Below are 16260 nucleotides of genomic sequence, written 5' to 3' on the forward strand. Positions count from 1 at the left end.
CAGAGACTTAGCTTGGCAATTAAAGGCCTTTTCAGCCTATCTCCAACCTACCTCTTGACCTCATTGTATACCGGCCAAACTGACCTACTTACTATTCCCTGAATTTGTCATTTTGTTTCCAATTTCTATGCTTTCACTCACATTTTCCTCAATATTTGTAATGCATTTTCACTTCAACTCTCCCTAGCTTTCTTCAAGGTCCAACTTAGGTGTCACTTCTTACTGAAACCTTTCCAGATTGCTCCTTTCCTTCCTCCCATCTAAAAATTAGTCTTCTTCCTCTTTAAACTGTCTTGTCTTTAATCTCTACAATTGTATCTCCCCTCTCCTCAATAAATACTTGTCGAATTGATTTGAGATGCAAATATTTTAAAGAATGTGGGTGATAGAATTCAGTATATACTGCACATGAAACAATAGTAAGTTTATTAAGAAACACCAACACGCTCATCGTGAAAAACAACTCTGTTTCTATAACATTATAGTGCACTTCAAAGAATATTGGGTTTAAAGCTGGGGAACCTGGGTTCTAATTCCTGTCTTTCACCTGTATGAATTTGGTTAAGTCCCTTAATCTCTCTGGATCTCAGTTTCCTTATCCGTAAAATAAGAAGGTTGGGCCAGATGATTTCTGAGGTCTTTCAAAATTGTGAAAAACATGGCTTGGATAGCTTGCTGTGTTTTAACTAGTTAAGTTCCTTTCACCTCCTGCAGGAAAAAAGCTTTGCAGACTACTGGGAATTTGTAGTTTTCCCTTCTTGTTCTTAAAGCTTTCAAACTTTTCGAGTATCTATGTATATGGACATGCGTATACATCTATATGAATTTGTGTGGGTTTAAAAAATATTGGAATATTCCCTTTCTACCGCTTCTGCCTCTCTCTGCTGGTGCCCACTGAATACTTTTTCTCCATTACTTCTTTTTTCACCTGTGACCTTCCTCATCTTAGTTAACTCTCCTCCCAAATATTGTACTGGAAGTCCAGAGATGGCCATTCTGGGCCTGGTTCTCACAGCAGATTGAGCAGGTCACTGTACCTTTCGAAGCCTCTGAGAGAATGCCTAAGGCTCTTCCAAGCTCTAGGTCCTACCATACCATCTTCTGTTTGAACTTGTAGCAATGAAACCATTGTGTTTTCAGGTAATGTAATAACTGGGGCAGGGGTAAATACCCTTATAAAAGATCTGGCAAGTAAAATTCGGGTAAATTTGTTCCTTACAGACTTTTACCAGCTCTTAGAACAAGAGGAAAATTGTCAGTTGGTGCATTTATGTACACCCCTGGTGTAACAACCTTACAAAATGACTGTGTGCTAGAGGAACTGCCCTCTTGCAGATAAACCCTTCTTACAGATGCAAGCTGTTCAACATTCTGAAGACCAGGCTGTCTCTGGAGCAGCTTGGCCAGAAAGCACCACGTTAGCAGCTCTTTTGCACGATTATCTTCCATGCCCCGTTTAAGCCGGTTTATGTCAAATATGATTTCGAATAATCCTCAGCGTGCTTGGGCAGGCAGGAGACTGAAACAGCGGTGGGCAGCTGCTAAATTCAGAGGTTGATCTGGGTGTAACGGGTGTGCCCGACTCCGGGAGGACTAAAAAATGAAGGAGGATGGCATAAGATTACTGACCACTCCTCAAATGGTGACCCTCAGCTGGGTGTAAAGCCGAGCCAAGCGTGCGTTGGGAGCCTGGCTAGGAGAGAGGCGAAGGGAAGGAGGGATCCTCTCTCAGCCCCTTCAGCCCTGTCCCTCCGGGGTTCCCTCAGTCGTCCTGCCAGTGGCCAGGCAGGGCGGCCGAGCGGGGCTGGCTGCCCCGCGGGGGAGCCTGCGCCGCGCGATCCCTCCTGGCCTTCCTCCCTCCTGTCCCAACAGCTAGTGACGGTGCAGCGGGCTGCTTTCGGTTCCATGCCATATATGGAATGACAGCGGGGTCACGTGGGGCTCCGGGAGGCCGCGGAGGCTCGGGAGCCCTGGAGGAAGGAGCGAGAGGGAGGGAACCCGCGAGCCTGGCAGCCCGCTCCGGGAGGAGGAGGAGGAGGAAAGGGAGGGAGGGGGAGGAGGATCCTCCGTCCGTGGGAGGCAGCGGCGGCAGGGCTGGGAGAGCTGGAGGAGCCTCGGGGAGGAAGAGAGGAGCAGGATAGAAGGAAGAGCACGGGAAGGGGGTGGGTGGGGGGTGGGATCGGGGGGGGCAGGAGAGAGCAGCTCAGTGGCAGAAGAGCCAACAGCCGGCAAAGCGGGTCACTCGTCCCGCACGGTAGCCGGTGGAGACGGCGGGCGGAGAGCAGCCACCCGCCCGCAGGTCCGCTCGCCTCGCCCGGCCGGACGCCGGCGTCGGCTGCCCCCGGCAAGGTAGCGATCCCGGCCGGCGGACTGGAGCCGGCTGGGGGGCATGGAGCCCCAGCACGTGTGTGCCTCGTACAGCTCCCGCAGCCCGGTATGGGAGGAACTGGTGGGTACGATGTGCGATGCGCAGCCAGGCCCCCCGCCCCACCCCCGCCCGCGCCCCCCCGAGCGCCTGCCTCGTCTTACCTTGGTCCTCTTCCTCTCCCCCCCTTCCTCCTCCTCCTCCTCTGCTCGGGGCAGCGGGCTGGGTTCAGGAAATGGCCGAAGATGAGGTCCCCAGCTGCTCCCCCACCCAATATCGGCGCTTCCTCCTTCGTCCCTCCTGGCCGGTTAGTGTGAGGTCTCCTTCCCCTCTCCCTGGTGTCCGTAGCCCCTTTGTCCGAGGCTGAGCTCGAAGGGTCTGTCCCCAGCTTGGTGGGCAGGAAATTGCCGGGGTCACCCCCCTCCCCTTGAGTAGTCTGTCATGCAGTTGTGCTTAAACCGCTTATTTAAAATTTCATTTTGGAAAAGGAGGGAAGGGTGACAGGAACTTGGGCTATGTGGGACGTCTGTTTGGCTGCGAGAGTGAGCGGGTATTCTGGTCTGAAGCTGCTCTTCCAGTCCATCCGCAGCCACCACTCACTCACTCACTCCTCACTACCTTGGCGTGGCGCAAGACGAGTCAATGGGAGTCGGTGTCAAGTATCCCTCCTTATCATCCTCCTCCCTAAAGCACAGTGTGAAAGGCTTTCGCTGGAGATGAAGCGGGAAGGGAGCTGGAGCTTAGCTCAGGATCTGGCTGTACATGAAACACGGATGTTGGATAATTTTAGTGTCCAAGAGTAGTTGGTAATGTGTATGTGTCCTTAAAGGGGAGGAGACCGGGAAGGGGGAGGGGGAAGAAATCAGAGGGGGAGGGGTGGGCTTTTCATTGCATTTAGTCTACTCTTGGTCTTGCCTCCTGTCTTTATCAGATAGCATGAACCACCTCGGAACTATTTTCAGGGGCTCAGTCTGAGAACCCCAAGAACACTTCATTCCCAATATGAGCAGACATTTTCCTCATTTTTGCCCCCACCCCAGTTTAATTTCTGCCCAGTCTATGGTTGAAAATCCTTGACCTCGTCTCAAAATTTGTGTTCAGAGAGTGATCTTAGATTACACTATCTCTGTGACTTCATTTCTGTGAACCTCAGTTTCCTTATCTGTAAAATGGAGAAAATAGCACCTGTACTACCCATGGAACAGGATTGTTGTGAGGGTCAGATGAGATAATCTAAGTCATACTATTACTGCTAATATTTTTACCTGATGTGGTCTCTCTTGGCAGGCCTTGTGGTAGGGGTGAATGCAAAGTGTAAAATGTAAAGTGTGATGTCAAGGTCCCTTTCAACGTACAGGTGCCAGCGTTCTTGTCTATTTCTCTTTCCCGATGTCATTTGCTTCCCACTCCTTTGCCCAGTATAATTTTTCCTGCCTTCTGCTAGCCATCTTTGCAGAAGAGTTCTTCCACACCCATCCATCTGTAATTTCAGCTGTCTATGCTTATTTCAAAAGTAGCATGCCCCTATTTGCTCATTTTACTTTTACTATAGCTATTTTTGGAGATTAAATTATAATTAAGATTAAAGTATCAGAATCCAATTTTGAAGCTGGAGAGTGTAGAAGAGACTGCCAAGTCTAGGGTAGTTTTACTGTTAATAGCCAGTATTAAGGCAGCTAGGTGGCGTCAAAGTGGATGGTGTTGGACCTGGAGGGAGGAAGACATGGTTCAAATGGCACCTCAGAGACCTGTTAGTTTCCTAACCCTCTCAGTCTCAGTTTCCTCCTCTGTAAAATGAGGATAATAATAGCCCTGATCTCCCAGGGTTGTAATTAAATGTGATAACATGTATAGCAAGTGCTTTATAATGTGCTTTTATTTTTAGACTTCTATTCAGGATCACTTTTGGATGCTGCTGTTTCTGTAAAGCAACTAATTACAAAAGGGATTTTGTTTTTAATGATAGGGGAAAAGCTACCTGTTTTAATTAGGTCATTGATGTCAGTATTTACTGCCTCGCAAAAGGGAAGGTACTTTCCTTTCTTTGTCTAAAGTAGGTTTTAAACAGGACAAACAGTTATCTGACTCCCACAGAATATACTTCATACACTAATGATCCTATGATCACTCTCATTTAGGGTGTTTACTAGGACATTTCTTTGAAATGTGTAGAGGAAAGGTGTAAATTTATATACGGAATGCTCCAATTTAAATAATCAGGTTTTCTCCAGAAGATACTTTTTATCAATCCAAATACAGTGTTTCCTTTTAAAATATGCTAACAATTCATTTCCTTGATTGCTTAAAAATACACAAACACCACTCTTTAAACAGTTTACGGATACATGGCATAAATGATAATCACTATTCTGCAGTCCTGTGGTTATACCTATGTGCCAAAGACTCATTAACTTATACTGTGCTAATGTGGGATTTGCTAGTTCAGTTATTCAAAAAGGAAGTAGAACTGAATAGTCACTCACATTATTAAAAGTAGGGCAAATATTATAGTGGGGAGGGAAAAGGAAGCAAGGATGTCTTTTGAGATTTTTCAGTTTGGAAGATGGGGAGTGATGGAGAATAACCTTTTTACCCTGAACAACTTATTCCCTCTCTTTAAATTGTATAGATCCAGAGAATGTAAGCTGGTAAATGCATTGAAATCTAGGCCATCTTAGTATTTTCCTATGAAAATTTATTATTTATATTGAAAATGTGTAGGTAAGAATATTCAAGATATCTTTAGTGGAGGAAGTTTGTATTTTAGGGAGGCTTTTGTTGCATTGCCAGTGATCTGTAACATCTAAAATGAATGTCTCATTGATTCATGTATCTAAACTGAGAAGTTCAAATATCATACATATTAATTAATCAACATGAATTTATTAAGGATTGACTGTGTGCTGGATACTAGTTTTTGGTGGGGGAGGGGAGAAGAAAGAACAGAAAACACTCCCTGTACTCAAGAAGTTTACTTTTAATGAGGAAGATAAGATGTAAAAGATGCAGTGTAGATGGAAGGTAACCTTAGAGATGAAGGCTCTTGGAGATGTAGAACTGATGTAGGACCTCCTGAAGAAGTTAAGAGTTTGAGCTGAGTGTTAAAGGACACAATAGACATAAATCCAGTGCCCTGCTTAATACCTAACACCTTTGATCATTAATAATATATGAATACTACTTTCAAGGTGATACAGCCAGGTATAAAGCAGAAAGGCAGTAGCTATAATTTTGACATTTATTTAGTAAAGGAAGACATTTACTTGATTAAGGGGTGAGGGAGGGGTGATTAAAAGGTGATTGAGTTGGAATTAATTTTGCTGTATGGAATAGACTTAAGTAAAAACCAGTGGAAATAGTATTCTAAAAGTCAACTCAGTTTTAAGCATCACTACTTAATTTACTGAGTTGCTTTTTCAAAGATATGGGGGTATATTTAGCTGCCATTTCCACCTTTAATGTATCTGCTATAAAGGGGCATGTAGTCAGAAATATAGCCAATAATTATAAAAGTAGTTTGGAAGTGATGTTTTAATTACCAAAGTTCTCCGCTCAAGATCACATTTTCACTATTGTTTTCCTCCTCAAATAATCTGATCCTTACAGGTTCAATGAAACTACTGAGAAGTGATAGACTATGTAAACAGTAAGCAAAAGTTTTCAGAGGAAAACTGATCTCAGAATCTCTGGATTCATATTCAAACACTAAGCTGTCTAGTATATGGAAAATACAGAAACACATTGTGTGCTCAGATCTATGTTGATGTTGAAACTAAATGATCTCAGAAACATGATTTTCAAGTCAAGGATAAATTACATAGAATCCTTTATTCTCCAAATAGGAGTTTAAGTTGTTTAATCACTTTGTAAAATACTAAATCCTAGGAACAAGATAACAACATTGGTATTTGGAAGGCTTACCAAAGCTATAACACCACTTTGCCTTTTGTGGTGCTTTCAGGTTTTCCCTAGGATGTTACAGTTGAAGGAGTGTTCTCTTCCCAATAACCCTGGAAAGTAGATAGTTGTAATGACTGTAATGTCCCGAGGGTTTGTAGTTGTAGGAGAGCCTGGCTTCTTAAAATTAGGAATTATAGACATTAGGCAGAAGTGTATTTTGGATGCTTGAATATCTAAACTTAAAAAAAAAAGGTATAATTCTTCAGATTTCTTCTCAGGTAAAATCATAATCTATGTAGATTCCGAGTCAGAAGGGATATCCAGTTTGACACACCCATTTTGCAGGATAGGAAACTAAAGCCAAGAGAGGTTAAAGGATTTGTCCAAATTAATAAATTGGCAAAGTCTCTACTCAAACCTGTGTCCCGACTTCAAAAATGTCTTATTCCTTTGATTGGCCATCATTCTGTGGATTGGAAATGAACCCGTTTAGACATATCCATTCACGATTTAGATCTGGTTGTAATTAACCAACAAACCAACAAGTATTTATCAAGTGCCTACTTTGTGTCAGGCACAATGCTAGGTGTTGTGAATGCAGTCCAGTAAATAGTCCCTAATCTTGAGGAGTTTATAGTCTGCTTGGGGGGAGACAAGACATACATATATATAGGTATACAGAAAATATAGTCAAGATAATTTTGGGTGAAACACACTAGCATGGGGATGGGGGCAGGCGGGTAAGATTCACAGTGGTACTTGATAATTAGTTTTGAAGTTTATATTATTACATATCTATAAAAATAGACATCACTTTGAGTTAGTAAACCATAAGCACAATGATTCTTGATATTTAACTGTATTAGCTTAGTGGTAGATTTGCCTGGTGGTAAATTTTTCTAATGCTTAGCACAGTGCTAGGGCATAATGTAAGAGCCTACAAAATGCTTGTGGACTAACTAGAAGCACTCTTCTGGGTGCCAGGTATAGGTTGTAAATTTGCTTGTAACAGGTGAAATTCCAAATTTTCTAATTTCAAAGTAACCACATTTAAAAAAAATGCAAGATATTAAAAAAAAACACAACTCAAATAGGCAGCTGAAAGTTTTGAAATAAGCTAAAAGTAAAGAAAATATGTCAATTTAACATAAAATGAAATGGATTTACAAATTGTTTTCCACTTCTGATATACTGAAATGTTAATATACAAACATTAGTACATTTCATTTGCTTATCAATTTTGGGGAAATAACCTACAAGAAAAGAATATTAAAGTTTTCATCGTGGAAGCTTCCAATTTACAAGTGTGTGACCCAGCAAATAACTAGAGAGAGATCTCTGAGCATGTTCTGTTTGTAGCTTTTTCTCCCAAAAGAATCCTGAAATTCTGTGTAAATGTCAACAAGAATTATTTTTGGTAATGAAGGGTAGATTTTTGTTTAGGCTTTCTGGGGGAGTGATGATAGATAGGCTTTTCCTTTAGGATCTTCTCTGACTTTGTAGCATTATTCTGGTCTGAGAATATAATACCACAAGGGCAAGTTGACAGTAAGAAATTCACATTTATTTAGGAAGGGGAGGCTGTTACTACATTTAAACTCACAACCAAGTTTGTAAATAGAGACTAAAATGTAAATCTTGTGGTAAGATTAGGTCGCAGTGGGGTAATGCATGCACTTCCTATGATGTACTAATTGCCCAACTATTGCACATCAAACTGTTTAAAATTATCTTTAAACATCCAGTTTTTATCGTAAAAGAGAGATGATTTATTTCATCCTTTTATTTTCTTATTTAACCCCATTACGTCCAGAGAAACGTGCCAGAAACTTATAGGGAAGGCAAACTAGGGATAAATATTAAGGCACACGTTGCAGTGTATTTGTGGCCATTAGACTAGAATATTTTATTCTAAAGTGTGACTGGAAATACAGCTCAACATGACGATGAGCATATTATCTGATTTTAATTAAAATTTTGTTTTGCCTCAGCTTTATTTGAACTGCTAGATGAAAATTCACATATTAGGAGACAGAGCATGAAATCTGCCTCTTGCCATACTACAAGCATGCTATTTTGGGGGAAGGTAGTAATTGACAAAGAAATAGTCAAACAGAAGATGAGTTTTACATTAGCTAAATAAAACATACTAGCAAAAACACAGGATTCATACTTTCCATTTAGGAATGAATGTATTTGTTAAAAAAATTACTGTATTTTCAGTTTTACTAATCCCATGTTTTACTTGTTAAGTACAGCAATATCCAATCTTTATAAATTACTTAGTTTTCATCCCTATTAAGCTTCCAAGCAGCAAGCAAACTCTTGTTAGCCAAGAACTGATTATTCTAAAAAATATAAAGTATCTTCCTTTACTATTCCTATTAAAGAGGAGGTATTAATCATCACAGGTCTGGAGTTAGAAGGGATTTTAGAAGTCTTTGAGTGTGATCTTATTTTACAGATGAGGAAACAGGCTCAGAGAGATTGAGTGACTTGTCCAAGTTCACAAAGATAGTAAGTAGCAGAGATCAGATTCAAATAGAGGTGCTGAGGAGACTACAAGCTCATGACTTTTCCTACTCTAGTACATTTCCAAACTGTCAGGATGCATCATAACAGCTAGGTATGGATAGATTCCATTAATTATTTTATTTAAAAAGTGTTTTTTTTTTCCCTCCAGTACATGAAAACTGGCTTGGTATTTTGGGAAGAGTATTGGATTTGGCCTTAGAAATTTTGTATTCAAATCTTGATTTTTCTACTCACTCACCACCTTGGTGACGCTAGGGAAGGGCCTCAGTTCCCTCCTCTAGAATGTGAAGGGGTCAGATTAGATGGCCTATAAAGTCGATTCCAGTTCCAAATCCATATACACTTATATGCTTTCTCTAGTGGATTATAACACTTTGGAATAGGTCCTTTGTTTTATTTTATTCATTTTTTTAAAAAACACAGATAGCAAAGCATTGAAAAAGAAACTAGTGCGTTGCTAAAGTGCTTTAGGATCTTAGAAAATTTACTATCAAAAATATTTTACATTTAGATGGATTTATGTACAATCTGTTGCAGTAGTTATATTGGTTTTGTGTGGATGGGGTGGGGAGGGAACCTTCAGTATTAACTGGCAGCTGCGCCAACTGAGCCAATCAACTGTTGAAACTATCGAGGGCAATGATGCATTTTAAAGTCAATTGAAAAAAATATCTCCCTTCCCTGTCCCCTCCCAGTGAGCACAGATGGTTATGAATGTTCCGAGGGGGGACAAGAGTGGTGGAAAGATATCCCTACAGTCTGGCAGGAAGTATTTGACTTACTTAAAAAACACAGTGAACACTACCGTCTGGAGTTCAGCTCTTGGAATGAGCAAAAAAACATTTGTGACTGGGAGAATCCTGAAGAGTATTCCCCTTCTTCCCCCCCTCCCCCCTCCCGGATTTTCCATCCCTTTAACAGCGGGGTGTGCATTTTAGTACGCGGCTTATTTCAGAACAGAGCGTGCAGTCACCACCTGAAGCTCCACTTCCCCTAGGTGCCAGATGTATGGCAAAGGATAGCTGTAGCTGGCAGATTACATTTCTTCTAGTTCTAGCCAGGGGGTAGGGAGAGGCTGTCCCAGTACATCTGATATTGGCATCCTTGGGTGCTTGTCTAATAGCTTGATGGAGGTGGATTCTTTTGTGGGAACAGTCCAGGTTTAAGGCTGCTGCCACAGTGACGCTTTATGTTCTGCTGCTGTCTTAGGCTGTGCTTTTGTCTGCTTCTACATACTCTCCGCACCCTTCCCAGTTTCCTGTTAGCTTAACTGATCGCTGTCTTTCTAAACGAATAATTCTGAGCCGAGTCCAAGCCTCCCGGAAAATGCTCTGCTCTAAACACAGGCGGGGATCAGCCTAGCCCTTCCCTTCCGTGTGCACTCTCTGGGGGCGGGGGTGGGGGGTAGTCAAGAAAGACAACATCTCACCAAAGAGAACCACTTGTTGGGGCCGAGAGGGCGAAGACAGTGGGAGCAGGAAGAGAAAAAGGTAGGAGTCGGGGGGCATTTAAGAAGTAGAGGCTAGAGGAATGCCTGGGTTGCAGGGCACTGGCCAGACTCCCTGGGTGGGAAGAACGTTCCTTAGAGAGACGGGCTTAGCTTGTTAGTCAGAGCAGCCTACCGTGGGACAAGCTCAAATCCAAGAGGGGAAGCTGGTGCGCGGTCGGAGTTAAAGCAGGAAAGGAGAAATCACTCCCGGGAAAGGGAGGGGAACCAGAGAATGTTTCTCCCAGGCTGCCGGGAACCGGAGGGAGGGAAAACACCGCCGCCACCGAGGCTGGGAACTGGGGATATTCCTTGGCCCCGGCCGCTAGGGTTTGCTAGAGGTTGTCTTTCTCCCTTCCTCTTGCCTGCCCACAGCCCGGCGTCCGTCCTGCAGCCCTGGTCCATTGGGAAAGAGAAGGAAGAGGAGGTGGAGGAGGGAGAATTCCCGCCACCATGGTCCCTTCCTTCCCAGCAAGTTGTCCTGAGCCCTAGCCCTTTGCAGTGTCACTAACGCACATCCATCCATCCATCCATCCGTCCGTCCGTCCATCCGTCCATCATCCATCCATCACAGGCCGGGAGTCGGGGAGGCCGGACAGGGGAGGTTTGGGGGCCCGGTCACATCTGCCGCTTTTGGGCCCGGCTCCAACGCAGGAGGCAGCAGGGATCCAGCCAGTAGGGAGCGGGCCTGGATCTCGTGGGGAGCGGGAATGGACGAAGGGGCAAGGGGCTCGGCTGTGTCCAGCCTCCCCTCTCCGGGCAGTGGCGGAGGTGGGTGGGAAGCTGAACATGGCGGCGGCGGTGGGGCTCCCTCGGGGAGCCCTCTGACCAGCCGTCGCCCCCACCGGGCGGTGCTATGTCCCCGCAGGAGTCGGAAAGGATGGCCGGAGCCGGAGTCCAGCACCACCCCCCAGGCACTGCCGGGGCCACCACGGCCGCCTCTACCGCAGCCTCAGCCGCCGCCGCGGGCGGCCCCGCCGGCCCTGGAGACGAGTCTTCCGACAGCGAGGCGGAGCACGAGGGGCCGCAGAAACTGATACGAAAAGTGTCCACGTCGGGGCAGATCCGGAGCAAGGTGAGGGTGCGTGTTTGCACGTTCTTGGAGCGCGTGCTCGCGGGCGAGGGCGCCGGGGGCCGGGATGGGGTGCAGAAGAAGGGGTTCGGGGGCCATCTGTGCTGTGGGCCTGGCCCATGGGCTCCTGAGCATCTGCGCCTGAGAGCTGGGAAGCAGCTGGAAAGTAGTTAGAAAGGGCACCCGAGCTCCTGGAGGACCTGGGATTGGGGAGAAAAAGAGGAGGAGACCTGAGGGAAAGGCCGGGGGAGTGGCGTGTGCATAAAGAGTGGGCGAGCTCGGAGGGGCGGGGTTGGCAGCCTCGGAAAAGACAGAGGTAAATGGGCGTGGGAAAAAAAAGTTAGCGCTCTGCGGCATGTTCCCACTTTTGGTTGCGTTTTTCCACGTGTGCGAGGCCAGCAGTCTAACGTTGACCAAGTTGGTGAAGGTGTGGCTCGTTTGGTGCGGGAGCGGAGAGCAGCAGAGCCGAGGACCAAGTCCATGCCCCCTCTTCTTTCCCAGACCAGACTTTACCCCCTCTTCCCCCGAAGGGAGGGAGAAGATTCACTCTCTGTCCTCTTTTGATCGCCGCTGCCTCTTGGGATCGAGCCACAGCAGGGACTGGCCGGTGGTAAAGACTCTTAGCAGTTAAAACGGAAACCTGCGGTAAAAGCAGCTGGCCTCGATTTTTGTCCCATGGATTTCAGAGTACTAAAATGAGGGGAGCATCTGGCCCTGTAAACCCTGTAAAAAACGCAGCCAATTTTTTTTCTGCTGCCAGGGGAGTAGGTGTGTCTACTGCCTTGTTTGCCCATTTTAAAGTCATCATTCAGGGATGTATAAGGATTGTTTGCTTTGAAGATGCCTGAAACACTTATTGGAAATTGACTCAATTTCAGGGTTTGTTCATAAAGGGGAAAAAGCCAGTTATGGTGTGTACTGGTGTTATGTATGTATCAAATTAAGTCTGAAGGGATTATTTAAAATAGTCTCATTTTCTTTTATCCAAAGTTTGAGACCTTTGTTGGAACCGCTACACCTTAAACAAAAGATTGTTGTGTACATTGGTGCTTAAGCTGAGTAAACTAGAGCCATAAAATAAGTGTGCACTATGTGTTAGCCCTCTTATATTTTTCTCTACAATTAATATAAATGTTAAATGTGATGTTGCATTTGTTAAGCGATCAAAACTATTTTACACAGGTTTGTTCTTACCAATTTGTTCGTGTTAATATTTTGTGGTAGTTTATGATTGTTTGACATTTGACAGTTTGAGAGGCACCCTGGCCTCAGTGGATCTAAGGGTGACTGAAATCAGGAAGAGTTTGGTTCACATCCTGCCTCTGATACATAGTAGCTGTGTGACTATGGGCCAGTAAGTTAAGCTCTTTGCCCCAGACAATTCTCTAAAATTTTATTCCTGACCTTCCAGGTTGGAGTTTACACGCTGAATTTCTTGGACCTAGATGACTTTGCTGAAATTCACAAGACTTACTCTCAGTTTTTGATAGTTTTGATTGTTTTTAAGGCTTACTGGTAGGATTTTGAACTTTAGGTATAAATTAGGAAGGAATGTTTCACAGCAAAATGAAGCATTCTGTTAAAAATGAAAATGCTTAAACTATTAAGGTTAAGCAAAATATGACCTTGCTTAAATTGAGAATTTACGTATTTAATAACTATGTATAATAACTTACGTAATGATATTTATTTTGAAATATAAAGTCAAATTTTAAATACACTTTTGGAGAAAACCAATGTACATGATCAAATAATGAAATGTTAAAGTAAATATGTACTTACATGTAGCATGCCTTTACACATGTATGTCTGTCTATATATGTTGCATGCACACATATCACATACATGTGGTATTAGTGTTGAACTTGGAGTCAGGAGACCTGAGTTCAGATCCTGCTTGGGTAGACAAATCACTTATCCTTCAAAGGCTGTTTCTTTGAAATCTTTTACATGGAAATAATGCCTCATCCCAGGTTGTTTAAAGCACTTTGCAAATCTTTAAACATTATATGAATGAGTCATTATCATACTCTTTGTAGCTATATGTGTATATATATGAATATATGAATACTCGTATATATGAATAAAAATATGTAGTCCCCAAATCATCTGATATCAAGATTAACCCATACTTTGGAAAGAAATTTAGAGATACAGACATCTAGTAGCTTCAGTAAAATGTAACAAGTCTGTTTAGCTGTTTACCTGTGATATTTTGAGAACTGTATATGCATGTTTCTTGCACATAGTAGGTGCTTTAGATGTATCAAATCTGAGACTAGAAAGCTAATAGTGGTTTTAGGATATTAATTGGGCATTTGTTCTAGAGGAAAGAATAGTTAGAACATTCATGAATTATCCTGTTTACACTATGAAAGTAATCCAATTTTTTTAGTAAATATATTTTGCCTAGATTTGGGTCTTTAATGGTCCTGAAAAGTGAAACTACTTTTGGATTTCACAAATAGTATTGTTTTTGTAATTCATTTTATTACTAACCAGTTTTCCCCAACATTTTCATATGGACTTGTGATCCAAGTTTGCCTAAACTTTTTATTAATAATCTCAGAAGGGCTGCAAAGAATCCTTTTGAAAAGATCCCCAGAGTTTGAATCCTACTATGACACCAGTTGTGTGACCCTGGGCAAGACATTTAATCTCTTTAAATCTCAGCTATAAAATGTTCCGTATAATTGTGGTAATAGCTCTCACTGTTGCGAGGTTCCATTTAAGTTAACACATAAAGCACTTAGCAAACTTTAAATGTTCTTTAGAAATGATGGTTATTACGCTGACCAGTCACGGTTAAGGAGCTGTCCCAGGGGAAGAGACTGATTTCTGGATGTACCCCAAATTCCACAGTTTCAACAGAAGCTTCATTTCTTCCTATTACAATAAAACCCAAAAGATATAACATGAACTCTGCAAAGGTTAGAGTACTTCCTCCCTGAATTCCCTGTTCTGGGGGAATGGACTGCAATTAACAAACATTTGCTACATACTGGGAAGTTGTCATAAGATTTATGTTTTGACATTGACACTAATCCCCAGGGTGAACTGAGGAGGAATTTATCACTCAACTTGTTCTGACATGAACTTGTTTTTTGCTTGACCTTGTTACAAAATATCTCTGTTGTCCTCTTCCCAACCCCAGTTTCTTTTAGCAGTGAGCAGGTGCAAACCAAGTCAGTTTCAGTTCAGTGATGCAATAATGCATTGTACATTTGAAGATTACTTTGGTTTTCTATTTTATGAGTTGTAGATATGTATTTTCCTTATGCTTAAAGTAGTTTAAAATAATTTATTTCAAAAATTTCCGGACTTGGCTGTTATTTTTTTTCTTTTTATGAAAAAAGAAGTGTTGATAGTAATCAAATAGATATTATTATTACTTTCTTTTAGACTATAGGTTTGCAAAACCTCATTCATGTCTAGTTTAGATATCCTGATAGCAAAATTTGGAAGCTTGAGATTCCCAGTTATTAACTTTTTGGAAGTGTAAGCAAATGTGTGTGTGTACATGTGTCTAATTTTAATGTACTAATTACTCCGATATTAACAATAATAATACCAATTTTTTGTAAACCTTTAAAGTTTATGACTTGTTTCTTTTCTCAAGACAACCTTTTGAGGAAGGTAGTATAAATATTATCTCTAGTTTGCAGATGAGGAAACTGAGGTTTTGCTTGTGTGCCCCAAAGCCTGGTTCAAGATCTTTCCCTAGCCACTGTATGGTATAATTTGGACATCAGTGAAGAACACAGTGAATTGTAACATTTTTTGTACTGGGTGTGACTGCTATCTTTTTAGTAAAGGCCTGGGAAGATCTGGAATGATTTTAAAGTTAACAAGGAATTATATAATCCTCAATTACATTATATTTTTTTTCTTTTTCTGACCCCTTACAGGTTTCTCTCTCTCTCTCTCTGTCTCTTTCTGTCTCTCTCTGTCTCTCTGTCTCTCTCTGTCTCTCTGTCTCTCTCTCTCTCTCTGTCTCTCTCTCTCTCTCTCTCTCTCTCCCTCCCTCTCTCCCTCCCCCATTCTCTTCTCTACAATGCCCTAGTCATACAACAATGGGACTATAGATTTATAGCTGGAAGTGATCCAAAAGATCATAAGAGTATGACCCCCTCATTTTACAAGTGAGCAAACTGAGACCCAGGCAAGTTAAGTTATTTATTTGCCCAAGGTCACAAAGCTAGTAAGCGTCAGAGTTCAGAGTCCAACCCAGGTGTTCTGACACCAAATCCAGTATTCTTTGCACTGGACCCAGTCTTCCCTTCCTTCATCTACATACTTCTTTCCTCTTCTTTTTCTCCCCCTCTTCCCCTCCCCCCCATGATTTTGGATTGTAAACTGATGATTATGGTACAGTTTATATCCCATCCCTACTGTCAACAAACAGTGCTCAGGAATTCAGATAAGTAGAATCTCAGGAAGTCACATCAGATATCCAGGACACAAACAACAGATAATCTGACAGCTGCCTTAGCTTTTGGATTATGTGTCAGTTTCCCACAGAGAGAAAAAAATCAGTCACTGAGATGGAAGGGGATGAGAAAGCTGCTGATTTAAGGAATCTAACATGGGGCAGTCAAGATGACTGCTGAAGGCCTCTCTTCCTTCACTTTTTCTAGCTGTTCTTGTCTTCATTGTTTCTGTGCTAGGGCTTTTCTGACTCTTCATCTTCTAGAAGGCCTACTGTTCATTTTAAGTTGCTCCCATTTTGCAGATAACTTCATAGAGATTTACTGGAGAGAAATCCTTTAACCTCATTGTTCTGCACTTGTTTTCCTTTAGATGTGCAGAGTAATCAGGTCTCCCCCCTAACATTGTTGGTCAAATAAAATATAGGTGAATTTGTGTTCTGTGTTGTAATTAATGTATTGAAATCTGCCCATT

General features: G+C 42.5%; 1 protein-coding gene and 1 long non-coding RNA gene across 12 annotated transcripts in view; one reads left to right on the plus strand and one right to left on the minus strand.

Annotated features, from left to right (window-relative positions):
* Positions 1–400: 400 nt before the first annotated feature.
* On the minus strand, positions 401–3415 carry LOC140509540 (uncharacterized). Its single transcript, XR_011968808.1, has 2 exons — positions 2530–3415; positions 401–1593 (listed from the first exon to the last, which is right to left on the minus strand). It is a non-coding gene; the product is annotated as an uncharacterized lncRNA (long non-coding RNA).
* DGKH (diacylglycerol kinase eta) overlaps positions 2182–16260 on the plus strand; it is a 245556-nt gene continuing 231477 nt past the window's right edge. For 6 of the 11 annotated variants that reach the window (XM_072617128.1, XM_072617135.1, XM_072617136.1 and 3 more), the window contains exons 1-2: positions 2182–2449; positions 11155–11367. In XM_072617128.1, the coding sequence (XP_072473229.1) occupies positions 2390–2449; positions 11155–11367 (273 nt within the window). In that variant the 5' untranslated portion in view covers positions 2182–2389. Of the gene's footprint in view, positions 2450–3414; positions 10291–10661; positions 10962–11154; positions 11368–16260 lie in introns of those variants that run through there. The other 5 variants (XM_072617133.1, XM_072617129.1, XM_072617130.1 and 2 more) reach the window with 5 other exon arrangements.

The sequence above is a fragment of the Notamacropus eugenii genome, chromosome 6 (assembly GCF_028372415.1).
Source record: "Notamacropus eugenii isolate mMacEug1 chromosome 6, mMacEug1.pri_v2, whole genome shotgun sequence".
In the NCBI taxonomy this organism is placed as follows: Eukaryota; Metazoa; Chordata; class Mammalia; order Diprotodontia; family Macropodidae; genus Notamacropus; species Notamacropus eugenii.